At 37.5% G+C, this 13,827-nt stretch overlaps 1 protein-coding gene across 1 annotated transcript in view; it reads left to right on the top strand.

The window, feature by feature from the left end:
- Positions 1-13,827, top strand: part of ift172 (intraflagellar transport 172) — a 50,937-nt gene that overhangs the window by 16,339 nt on the left and 20,771 nt on the right. The window contains 10 exon segments of the mRNA XM_042504048.1: positions 306-442; positions 1,771-1,878; positions 2,787-2,871; positions 4,692-4,784; positions 5,230-5,307; positions 6,408-6,656; positions 7,871-7,949; positions 9,733-9,853; positions 10,363-10,507; positions 13,011-13,100. Coding sequence (XP_042359982.1) covers positions 306-442; positions 1,771-1,878; positions 2,787-2,871; positions 4,692-4,784; positions 5,230-5,307; positions 6,408-6,656; positions 7,871-7,949; positions 9,733-9,853; positions 10,363-10,507; positions 13,011-13,100 — 1,185 coding nt within the window.

The following is a 13,827-nucleotide window of genomic DNA, read 5'->3' as shown; positions in this document are numbered from 1 at the left end:
AAGTAGCGGGTTGAGGTGGACCAGGTAGCACTTGTTTTTATTCTGCTGACTAATCTATATCAGTGCATCATGTTTCATGAGCTGATTATATCTTGTGAATGTAAAATCTTTAACTAATTAGCATTTTTATGTCAAATAAATGTAGCAGAGTAAATATTTTCATCTGAATTGTAGAAGTATAAAGTAAAATGAGATGGAAATAATCCCTCAAATTTGTATTTAAGTGCAGTGCTTGGGTTAATGTATTAACATCAATATCAATCTCTCTAATTTGTGTTTTAAATGGTTTCACCTCTCTTTGTTAGGGAGACATTGTGGATCTTGAAAGAGCGGATGGGAAGACAGACGTGATAGTGACGGAGGGCGTCAACACTGTGACGTACACGCTGGACGAAGGCCTCATTGAGTTTGGTACTGCTATTGATGATGGGGATTATGACCGGTAAGTTTGACAGATATTAGATGCGCATACAAAATATAATCACTGTCTATATTGTCAAGCTGAACATCCAATTCAGCCCCAAAAAAACTACTTGCTGCTTTTCTGGGTCAGAGTCAGAGTGACAGCAGGGCGAGCAGAACAGGCCAGATGTCCTTTTATCCAGCAGCTTCCTGGAGCTCTTCTTGAGGGTTTCCTCAGAGCTCCCAGGCCAGCTGGGAGGCATCATCTCCTCACTGTGTCGTGATCTGAACACCTCTGAAGTGATGCTCTCGTATCGATGGAGCTGACCTTTCTCAGTTTGGAGGAGCAGCAGCTGAACTCTTCACTGTTACTGTCCAACAAAGTGAGGCCAGCTAACTTTAAAGGGATATATCAACCCAAAATCAAAAATATGTATTTTTCTCCTTACCTGTCGTGCTATTTATCAATCAAGATTGTTTTGGTTTGAGTTGCAGATATTGGCCTTAGAGGTGTCTGCCTTCTCTATAATTTAAAGGAGCTAGATGTCAATCAGCTTGTGGTGCTCAAAGCACCAACCCCCCCCCCAAACATCTGAAAAACTCAACAGGAATGTGTCTTTCCAGAAATCATGACCTGGTTACTTATAATAATCCAATCTTGTTGTGAGCAGTTTCATGTAGGAACTATTTTCTTTCTACTGCAGTACACCTGCCAAGTGTATCACCACTGAGCAAGCAAACATTCCAGATTCTTCACTGATATAATTTAATATTTAATATTCAAAACTTGCACTGTCACAAACACGAACCTCTCGTCCATAGAAGCATGCTTCCTTCTGCGTTGTGATACAGTTGGTGGATACAGTTTAGAAGAAAGAAAATAGTTCCTTGAGCTTCAGTTACCTTAAAAAAAAAGAAAGGCCTGAGAAGGTATTAAAAAGTCTTACATTTTAATATTTTCTCCTGCCTACTGTAAGCAATAATGTCAGTTATCAAATGTTTTATATCCAATTGGGGGCTGTCAGGAGACATTATGCATCAAAAAAATAAAAGCATGATTTTTTTTAAATAGTAGATTGTGTTGCAGCCATTGGCCATTGTGGCAAAAGAAAGCTCTATCCTTAAAAAAGAAGGCTGATGCCACAAGACCTCCAGGACACGCTGCCACTGACTTAACAAACCCGAGTCTCTCCAACATTTACAAAACTCACACGACTGTTGATGCAGCTATGGTGCAGCTATTGTTATACTGCATGCCACACTGCATCTGCAACACAGAATACTGATGGAATTGTCTTTTTCTGCTGTATCTCGCTGTATGGTCTGACTCAGCTGTACATCTCTGGGTCTTTGTGTGTGTGTCGACAGAGCCACAGCATTCCTCGAGACTCTGGAGATGTCACCAGAGACTGAAGCCATGTGGAAGACGCTCAGCAAGCTGGCTCTGGAGGCTCACCAGCTGCACATCGCTGAAAGGTCAGCACGACACACACACACACACACACACACACACACACAACTTTGTAAGCTAATGTTCGTTTCTCTGAGCTAATTACATTCTTTATCAGTCTTCATTTAAATGAGACTTATCTTTGTTACTGAAGACGAAGGAGACAACAAGGACACCTTGATCACCTGGAATGAAAACACACACCTTTAAACACATATATCAGTGCGCCCCACACACACACACACACACACACACACACACACACTCTCACAGCAGATGACTGTGTCCCTGCCTGACCTCCCTCTCTAACTTCATTAATCATCAAAGACAGTTTTTTTTAATCATAAGCATTCTCTCTCTTTCTCTCTCTCTCTCTCTCTCTCTCGCTCTCTCTCTCTCTCCATCTTTATTTCTCTCTGTTTTGAGAAACTTTCCAAATTTGAATTCTCTGTCATTAATAATGCATATGCTGTTCGTTAGGCATCGGCTTGATTTGCATAAATCATGAAATTGGGGAAAGAAACGTTTTTGTCTGGAGTGGCTAATGTTAATAAGGGAGGGAAATGATGTTAATGAGGGAGGGAAGCGAAAAAAGAGTCAGACAGAAGGAGTTTTTTAAACTTTTTTTTTCTTTCATGACTTGTTCATTAATCTGATGCAACTGTTCAGAGAGAGTTGCTAATAAAGTGGCCAAATGCTAAGATGAGTCTTTTCATTTCTCAGCCCCTCAGACTGCAGCGTATCTAAAGGCTAATTAAACTAAAGCTCTAATTTATCCGAGTTCATTAAGTGAACAGTTTTTCAGAGCTTTGGCTGTCCGGTACTTTCTACCTTCTCTCCACTGAAAGTTTCTTTCTATGTTTTGTCTTCCTCCATCTGTTTCTCACTCACTTTCGCTCTTTTTGTTATCTTTTTTCTTTTCTTTTCTTTTCAGGTGTTTTGCCGCATTGGGGGACGTCTCAACTGTGCGTTTCCTCCACCAAACGAACCAGATTGCAGATAAAGTTTCACAGGAAATGGTGCGTTTCATATCAGCACAGATACAAGACACAACAGTACATCTCCACATTGTCCAAAAATACTACAAAGTTTTGAGGGCGTTACATAAATATTTTTTACACATCCGCACTGTGATAGTGGTGGACAGAGGCATTGTGTTTTCAGGTTGTCCATCAGTCTCATACTCTTGAACATGGTATCTCAAGAACACCTTGAGGGACTTAAGTCAAAGGTCAAGGTCAGTTTGACCTTGCATGTGTCTCATTCTCGTGAATTCAAGAACACGTTGAGGGAGTTTCTTTAAATTTGGCACAAACCTCCACAGTGAGTCAAGAAGAAGTGATTAGATTTGGTGGTCGAAAGTTAAAGGTCCAGGTCATTGTAACTCTGCCTCCATCTGATTCTTGTGAATGTGTTATCTCAAGAAGGCCTTGAGTGAATTTCCTCAAATTTGGCACAAATGTCCACTTGGACTCAAGAACTAACATGTCAGAAGCTGGTGGTTGCAGTTCAAATGTCATGGTCACTGTGAGCTCACAAAACATGTTTTTTCCCATAATTCAGGAATTCATACGTTAAATTTGACAAAATGTAAAAGTCTATAATAGGTTAGGATAAAATTATGACATTTTATATCCAAAATGTCAAAGGTCTACTTTGCTGTGACATTATAATGTTATGCAAAAACGCTTTTCTGTTACTCACTATCATATTTCAGAAACATTTGGTCAGATACTGAATTGGTGACACTAATCTTGGGTGACCACCTTGAAATGGTGCTGATTGTATAGATCTCCTGTGCTGCTGGGGGGAAGATGTGTGTGAAGCGTCCATGTTTTCTCAGATATGGATGGAACTTGACTGGTTTGCTGAGGTATACAACTGCTAGGCTGTAACTGAAGTTTGATTACGTGGCTTATTTCCAGTATATTTAAGTAAAAGTATTAATATACTGTGTTGAAATACTTTGTTATACGTCAAAGTCCTGCATTCAAAATCTTACTTAAGTCTTACCATCAAAATATACTTAAAGTACCTAAAGTAAAAGGACTCATTTAGAATCATTTAATGATGGATTATAATTATTGGTGCATGAATGTGTTCATCACGTTGCAGCTGTTAAAGGAGGAGCTATTTTATATATTTTTCTATACTGCGGGGAGACTTAATTTATAGTAATACATCATAATTTATTAGTTGATTTATATTTTACATTGATAACCTGAATCTGCAAAATAACTAGTAATGAATGTTGTCAGATACACGTAAATGTAGTGATGTAAAAAGTACAATGTTGACTTCCAAAACGTATTGGAGTAGAAGTATTAAATACCATAAAATGGCAGTACTCAAGAAAAATAGGCCTCAAGTACTCCAAGATGTACTTAATTACAGTACTTGAATAAATGTACTGAGTTACATTTGACCTCAGTAGTCTACACTCATATTCAATGGCTGTTAATTTGTACAGCAAAATCTAAATCATTCATTATATGCTTTACAGATTTATGCTTCTCATGGTGGAAGTAGGATCAGTATTTAAAACACAGAAGACCAAAACAATAAAGATATTAATGCAATAAATTTGTTAAATATCAGTAATTGATTTACAATTTACAAAAGCAAATAAGTCACGTGTGTTTGTTTATGACTAAATCCCTCAGCTTATATGAAAAAGAACCATCACTATTCTTTAAATGTCAAAGAACTGATTACATTTTCTTAACACAGTACAAGCTGAGTGATCACTGCGGTGTGTGTGTGTGTATGTGTGTGCGCACGTGTGTGTGTGTGTGTGTGTGTGTGTGTGTGTGTGTGTGCGTGCATCTTTTTTGAACAGGGAGGAGATGGAACAGAGTTTTTCCAGGTCCAGGCCCACGTGGCGATGCTGGATAAGAACTTTAAACTGGCTGAGATGCACTACATGGAGCAGGTTGGCGACACACAGCTGTTTTGCTTCATACAAATTAACCATGTGTACACACCTGCTTACAATATGTATATATTTGTATAATATGTAGAATTTATTAGTGAAGGAATTTACAACAAAACCAAACATCCCCAAAATCCAGCAAGTTGTGTTCTTTACAGCATTTGATCAGTTGTTATTTCAAAAGCAATAAAAAATGTGTTTGCTTAATTTAAAATTAGTAGACCATTATCCTCTGTCTATCTGTATATCTGTGGTGGTAACACCTGTGATTAGACAGGTAGCTTAGCCATGAATTGGGATGACATGCTTGAACTCACCAGATCAGGAACAATATCACACATACACAGTTTAAGTCTTGCAGAATCTAATATAGCACTTGTTATGATTATCTGTTTGTGAAGCACTAAGTCAAATGTTATCTTGTGTTTTTTTTTTGTTTGTGCAGAATTCCATCGACGAAGCGATAGAGATGTACCAGGAGCTCCACATGTGGGATGACTGCATCGCTGTGGCAGAATCCAAGGTGATAATAAACAGACTAAATTTGTACTTAACAACTCTGCGTTTTACGGGGTTCTTATGGTCATGAAATTCCTGAAATAGTCTAGTACCCTGCCTGACTACTGTAACGTCATTAATATCATGTGATAAAGACAGACCAGACCAGCACTGCTCTAGGACAGAAACACGCTGTCACATCAGGAGCAACAGGAAAAAGCTAAAAAAAAACCTGCTGTGTAGTGGGTTAACCAAGACTTTCACACTGAGATTTTAGACACATACGCTTCCTGAATATATGTTGGCAGTGTGATAAATCACTAATGGATGCTTATGACAGTAGCTTCTGATCGAAGTTGTTTAACAAAAAATAAATACAAACAGACCTGTTAAAGTTATAATCCAAACACTGGTCAAACTGCATTATCTATAGGATCTACTATGGCTGCATCGCTATATAGGCCTTCCCATTTTAGACCACTTGCAGTTACTGAAATGTGGTAAAATATGAAAAAGTTTTGACAATTCATTGCTAAAAATGTGTAGCAACCCAGATTTTACCTGAGGGAGATTTTGTTTCCTCATGTTAGATTGAAATACACTCTCCTCTGCACAAACATTATTCATCATAATAACCCAATGACCAGATGCAAAGTGAAATGAGTTTCAGGTTCACGCTTTTATTCCCCCTCTGTGCGAGGTCAAGTGTAAATTGAAGTTCCGCAAATTTCATTGGTTCGAATTTTGATTTGAGCCAACAGGCTGTTATACTAGAAGTCTAAAACTCCACAGGGGAACCTTTAACGATGGCTGATTTAAATATGGCTACAACTTACAATTAATCTGGTGATTATATTAGAAAATAGCTTATTATATATTCTCAACGCCCAAGCTAACATCTTCAAATTGGTTATTTCACATTAATCATCCAAAGTCATGATATTCAATGTACCATCATGTTTTTAAAAGTGAAAAGCAGCAAATCGTAGGGAATATTTTTGCATGTTAAATGGCTTAAAGATAAAAAGATTTTTAACTGCTGTCAGTTAAATGTTTCAGCACTATATTTAAACCTGTGTCTCATGTAGAAACAACCCCACTTTCCACCCAAAATCACTGTCTTAGGGCCACCCGGAGCTGGACACCCTGCGTGGGAACTATTACCAGTGGTTAACAGAGACGGGTCAAGATGAGAAGGCTGGCGAGGTGAAGGAGAGCGAAGGTGACTTCCAGGGTGCCATCAACCTCTACCTGAAGGCTGGACTGCCGGCTAAAGCCGCCCGATTGGCCATCAGCCGGCCAGAAATCACCAACAACAGTGACACCGTCAGCCGCATCGCCGCCAGTCTCATCAAGGGAGAGTTTTATGAGAGGGTGAGTTGACTTAATCTATCTCCCCTATCTCTGTCTGCCTTGTTTAATGTAGAATTGAGCTGTCTATACTCAGAAATCACATCCTCTCTCCTCCTCTGTTCACCTCACTGTCTGCTCTTCTCCTAACAAATGCCAGGAGAGGAGAGGTATCAACAGAAGAACAATTGTTTTTTTCTTCTGTATTACACTCTGTCTCCCTCCATCTGCCTGTTATTTCTCAGTGTCTCTTTCTGTAGCTGTTTGTCTGAAAACTCAGTTCTTTCCCTCAAGCCATCTGTGTTTATGTAACAGGTCAGAAAGAGAGAACAAAACTCTACAACAGAATTCGTTGCAGTGTCCTGATGGTTTAGAGTTTTATAAATTTAGGTTTATGAGGTTTGAAGTGATTGCTGGTAATGTGGAACTACATGTCCTGAACAGAGGGAAACAGCAAGCTTGGCTCTGTCATAATGCAACAAAATCCACCTACTAGCACCTCTAAAGCTCAATAATTAAGATTCACTTTTTTAAATTTGTATAGAAAATAAAGTTTTGATTTCATGGAAAGTTATGCATTGGTAGGATGATTATCTCACAGCAGACAGAGCCAGACTAGCTGTCTTTCTGCAATGCCATGGGCTAATTGGCTGCTAGCTGTAGCTTTATATAGCCTACTGTACAGGCATGAGAACTGTCTGCTCTCCAACTCTCTGCAAGAAAGTGAAAGAGCGTGGTTCCTAAACTGTCAAACAATTTTTTTTTAAATTAGTGACCTTTAGAGTACTTATGGTTGAAGATTGTTACCTTTGGACAAGATAAAGAGTAGCTGTATTATCCTGTTTTCAGTCTTTATGCTAAGCTAAGCTAACCACCTCCTTTCTGCAGCTTCATATTTACTGCACAGACATGACAGTGGTATGAAATTACACATCTCACACTCTGCAAGAAAGCAAATAAGCAAATTATTCTTTGAAGGGTGTAAGTGTTAAGGTGATTTCTGAGGTTTTTACTGTGAGCCGAATTAGTATAGCTTCTCTATTTTGTAAGGATAATATGATAGGATAATAGAAACGCCTCCACTGAAACTCGTTTTAATGAAGCTAGGGTTTGTGGGCACAGTGTGTACATGCTTTTTTAGCATGCAGACACTGTGCATATGGTTTACATTCTTAAAAACACTGAAACATGTCTCACTTTGTCTCAATAAATTCATACTCCCTATGTCTTTTGACCAGGCAGGAGATCTGTATGAGAAGATCAGAAATAACCAGAGAGCTTTGGAGTGCTTCTGCAAAGGAGGCGCCTTCAGGAAAGGTAAATCTGTGACATGTCGATGGCATGAATGTGATTGACCTATTTTATAAATGCCTACTAAAATGTATTTGTTTGGTGATTTTTAGTTATGCTAGCAGCATGATTCCAGAGAATCAATGTCGGTTAATTGTTCAGCCCACCACTTTGATCCAGACTTATATATCTCAATAACTATTGGGTGGAGTGGCACAAAATTTGATTCACATGTCCACGGCTCTCAGAGTATGAAAGCGTATCACTTTGTTGACCCTCTGACTTTTTTAATTTGGTCATCAGGTTAAAATGTGGTCTGCACAACATATTGTTCTTTTTTATTTTTTTAATAAATCTTAATTGTGATGTCAACTTGCACGATAACCATACTGCAGAAGAATGCGATATTGTATTGTATTGGTTGAAAAGGAGTGTCTCTATATTCATAACTAATAATATAATTCGCCCAAAACTAAACAACTGTGTGACCATTTGCATGTATGTCTTAAAATGAGGTGTGGTCAGGTGCTTTGTTGACATATTGCTATTTTTAGGCAGCAGAAAGTGATTGAACCATTGACTAACAAAAACCTGGTCTAAAGTCAGAATGGTGCAGTTTTTTCCTGCTATTTAAAGAGCGCATTATTGAAATAGTGATATGCACCTGCATAGGCGGGTTCGCAACGTGTGTACACTCTGCTTGTTACACACATAGGGACATGCCGAGTGGTTGCAGGGGAAATTATATATCATTAATGAGGAAAATATTAACTACATTATCTAAAATGTGATCATGAGCTGTTGTCTGACTAAATTTAATTGTTGATTTTAGAAGCTGAAAGTAAAGTTCGGTTTCCCCTTTTAAGTTTTTAAATTATTTTTAGTATTGCAACTTAAATGTCCCACGTTATTTGCTGCAATGACATTACTGCTCTTACTGCATTAGTCTCAGCAGGAAACAGCTCGCTTCTTCAATTTACCAAATCTGCCATTTAAATAGTAGTGTGCCGGGTTTTTAATGGGAATGGTAGATGACACCATGATTGGTTGAATTCATGACACACAACACATCTATAATTAATTAAAGGACTAAATACAACACCTTTACCCCTTGCACCTAATTTTTTGCTCAGCTTATGCACCATTTAACTAGCAAAGTGAAGTTGGACAAGCCGTAAATGCACTTGCACCTCGCACTTTAGACCATGCATTAAAAAGCTTTAAAAATTGGGTCCACTGTCTTGTTTTACATTTGATTTAGGTACTGTGTTTATTGGAAGTATGTCAGTTTTGAAACCTGAGCAAATTGGCTTGATTTCTTTCAAAAACATGAGAAGAGGGCAATGAACAACAAGAGAAGAAATGACTGTTAAATAAAAAATAAAAAAAAACAGAATAAATGAATAAAAAATGGTCAAAGTAAGTTCAATTACAAAAAAAAACATGAAAATGACCTGTAAAATGCTTTAAAAATATAATAATTCTGACATAATATAAATATGTATGTAAATAATGAAAAATACTGTTTTTTTCTTTTTTCTCTTAGCACTTTTCCCTAGCTTTTTTCTTTTTCCTCTAGACTTTTTTCCTTAGCTGATTAAAAATATTTATCTAAATGTGCAAATTTCTTGCAATCTGTGGAACCTTTCTTACCAAGTTGCTCATTGCGTTTTTCCCATGTTTTTGAAAGATTTCACTCCTATTTGCTCGTAGTTGCTCAGGTGACAAGGTGTTGGATAACAGGTGGATGTGAGTTGTAGAGTTGAATGTAGGATTCAAGTATATTTAATAAAGTTTGTGTTTACTGTAGCGGTGGAGCTGGCTCGCCTCGCCTTTCCCGCTGAGGTGGTGAAACTGGAGGAAGCCTGGGGAGACTACCTCGTCCAGCAGAAACAGATGGACGCTGCCATCAACCACTTCATTGAAGCAGGGTGTGTGTGGGGAAGGGGAGCAAAGAAACAAAGATTTGGGCAGATGGAGAGGAGGAAAGATGACACACACACAAAAAAAGCATTCCAACAGAGACGGCCAATAGTTCTTTAAATCATCACCAGGACGATAATAGCTCTTTAAACATGATCATATTTCCTCAAAAATACCAAATAAAGGCAGGTAATCAGCGCCCAGATTTTTTTTCTTTCCAGATTGAAAAAGCATCTGAAAGTGGATTTTGACTGTAGGAAGCTAAATCTCTCCACAGAAACAAAGGTTTTAAAAATATTACTTCTGCTGATCATTTCTCCTGCCAGTAAAGTTTCAATCTGTGCCACAGTCTTATGAACTAAATTGTTTGGTTTACCTTAAATCGTAACCAAAGTTAATTTGAATTTAAGAATTAGAATTTTACTGTTTCTAATCTACATTTCGGAGTTGATCATTGCATTAATTTATTCACGCAACACTAAAATTGGTCTGTTGTCTTTCTCCTGTTCGCCTTTAGCTGCTCCCTTAAAGCGATCGAGGCGGCCATCGCAGCCCGTCAGTGGAAGAAAGCCGTCCACATCCTGGAGTTACAGGAGGATGAATCAGCAGGGAAATACTACGTGAAGATTGCTCAGCACTACGCCTCCATGCAGGAATATGAGGTGAGAGGATTTACGAGGTTTGAAGTATATGGGGGATTAGACAGTTGACCTGTGAACATAGCTAAATAGCTAAATAAATTTCCAGAAAAGTGTGTTGTTTCCCCTGGATAACAATATTAGCTCTGTCAGCACTGTTGCCATTGTAAAAGCTGTTTGAGTTCACACTGTTAGCTGCTAGCTGCCAGCTCAGCCATCTCCATGTTGAGTACAAACAATGCCGCCTCAGAATCCGCATCATAGATATGCTCTGAATGTAACATGCAGCCCCTTTAAGAATCCATTTGGTGTCTACATTTAATGAGAAAAGCAACGTTTGTGGTGATGAACCCACAGAGAATTATTGTCATTATTTACCCGACATTTCCAACCATCTCTACAGAGAGATTTAGCATATTCAGCTCGTTGTTTTGGTTTAATGGCTTGCAATTTTCTGTTTTGGTTTCAGCAGCAGTGGCAGCTCTTTTCAAAGAAATAACTCTGATAAACGACTGTACATCAACATTTGATGAGTGATGATGATGAGAGAACACAGTGGAGCATTTACAGCAGCTAAAGAGCCACATACTTTTCTCAAGTGTAGGTGGAGACCAAAAATAGAGTTAAAAGTAAAGAAAAAAATTGGATGTATGTTTGTCAGATCAGAGACATGATTCCAAAATGGATGCTTGTGTTACACTTTATCAGCTGGATGTGAAAATAGGTCACTGTTTGATAAAGTTTTCATTTTTTTATGAACAAATATGTACAAAAATGACAAGTTTCTAAATAGGGGTAACCTATTTTGGACTGTTCTTAACAGACCCTCTGTTAATATGAATTAAGGTATATACTTTACTGATAAAATACTATATAAACTACTATATAAACAGACCTAAATAATGGTACATTGAACTTTGTGGTTGGGTGAGCACCACCTGAGGTTAACTTTGCTACCTGAACACAAGAGGACAGTAAGATAGAAGCAGCCAGAGGAATAAAGTAGACAGTGACATTTTGCCACCAGGCATTAATTTCTGCACATCGCTCATGGATATATATACAGTATATATATATACAGTGTGAATTAACCCATGACATACACACACACACACACACACACACACACACACACACACACACAAAATGTTGTACACAATGTTGTCTGCAAGCAGAAAGTGAGAGTCCAGGATCAGTTTGAGTTCAGTCTCCATGGAGCAGTGTGGGCTGTGTTTGCTCAAGCATGCTTTGGCAATAATGAACAGTTGGATGGTTGTGACAATAGTTTTAATAATTGCCTAAATACCAGAAATACTGTTGAAAAAGGAGAAGAGGAGGAGAAATCTGGTATAAATTAAAAGAAATGAAAAAAGGAGGAGAGAAGATGATGATGATGATGATGATGATGATGATGATGATGATGGTGGTGGTGGTGGTGCTGGTGGTGAAGCACAGTGTACTCTGCTTATTCTGATGAGCTCAGCTGAGCCAAACAGCCTCCACAGACTGCCAGCCTCTGAAAATAGCAGGCCATTTCACTCTGTTTGCTCTATGGGCATATTCACAGAAAGTAATTAAGATAACAAGCTCTTTGCTTTCCAACTTTGTGGAAGTTGCAGGAAAGTGTAATTCAGTGCAAAGTAAAACAATGACGGAAGCTCGCACCTGTGGTTTCAATACAGAAATTATCAAGAGAAAAAACAATGACTAAACGTTTTATAATCAGAAAGAACCAGCACATACATTTGTTTCATTGATGCTGATGTTAGGACAGGTTAAATGGAAAATACTTTTTACATCTACGTTGCAAAAATCTATTCACATTGAAGAAGTGGATGCCTCCGTTTTTCCTTCCTCCCAATCTCTCCCAAATTCCTTCATTAACAAGTACGCACTATAACAACAAATTGTTGTCTTCTTATTGTGCTATCAGTACAGGTGGCTGTTTTTAATACTGTTTTATAAGCATTTAATTTTATTTACCCTGCAGGAATACCATCTTATAAAATGTATATGCCGTAGTAATGTCGGAAAGTTAAGAATTTTATTTTATTTTATTTTATTTTTTGGAAGAGGCAAATAAAACACAAACACACATGACAACAGGATGATATGACATTATAATCTCACAAAAAAGAATAAAACAAATTTTTAAAAAAACAAACATATTAGACAAATAAAGAAGATTTCAAATTTTAGAAAAAAGAATCATTTAGAAAAAAGACTAAATAAAATACTTTGATAATTTAAATAATACACAAGAGCATTTTTTCCAGTTACATGTTGTGTTTTTTTTCCATAAGAAATTGACCTCTCAATGTATTTTTCAAGAAACTTCGATTCAGATTTGTTCATGTGTGAGCTTAAAATATGAATATTTCACCTAACAGGATAATTGTGTTTATAATCTGAGGACAATTTTCATTCACAACCCCCAACATGATGTTAAAAGGTGTTCATGACGGTGACTGTACTTTATATTTTCTGAGTGTTTGTTGTCTGTATTGTGTGTGTTAATATGCTGCAGGTGGCAGAGCAACTGTTTGTGAAAGGAGGCCATATCAAAGATGCTATAGACATGTACACTACAGTGGGACGCTGGGAGGAGGCTCATAAGGTTAGTATGGAGACAAACTACTCAAGTATACAAAATAAAGAGAGATCAGTGTGAATTATTGTGTCATTTTAATACATGTAACCCTCAGAGACCCACAATAGACCCAGGGGGAGGTATCTTTTCTGCAGTATATTTCACATAGAATTTGAATACATCATCTGAAAGCTGTAAACCTCAAGATTAAGTTAAGTTCAGCTGTGTTTCAAACTTTATAGTATAAATCTGTAATGAACATGTTTTGGTTTGGAGCTTATTCAAACTTATAAAGTTCAGAGTGTATAGAAACTTGGAACTTATGATGAAGGTATATGGTGGCCAATCATGCTTAATTAAGTCTCATCAGTTGAGTAGCAATTTTTGGGCTGATAACATTGGTTGCATGGATTTTGTGCTAAATTAAACATTTTTTTTAATTACTGGAGAATTAATCAAAATGGCCAAAAATCTCTCTAAAATCCCACATTAGGACACCAAGACCTTGAGGAACACCACAGAAAATCCATGTAGTGATTTGGTATCAAAAAAGTATAACATTTGGAGATTTCTGTGAGAATTTCATTTTTTTCAGGGATCAGATGGTGAACACTTCTGTTCTGGAAACTGCGACAAATAGTGATGTTTAAAAAATGGTCTCACTACAATGAAATGACCACCATGAGGTCTATCATTACACATACATTAAATTGGGCTCACTGAATTCATAAGAGTCTTGGCTTTCCAATTTTAA

The sequence above is a fragment of the Plectropomus leopardus genome, chromosome 16 (genome assembly GCF_008729295.1).
Source record: "Plectropomus leopardus isolate mb chromosome 16, YSFRI_Pleo_2.0, whole genome shotgun sequence".
In the NCBI taxonomy this organism is placed as follows: Eukaryota; Metazoa; Chordata; class Actinopteri; order Perciformes; family Serranidae; genus Plectropomus; species Plectropomus leopardus.
This window is presented reverse-complemented; position numbering and strand designations above follow the sequence as displayed.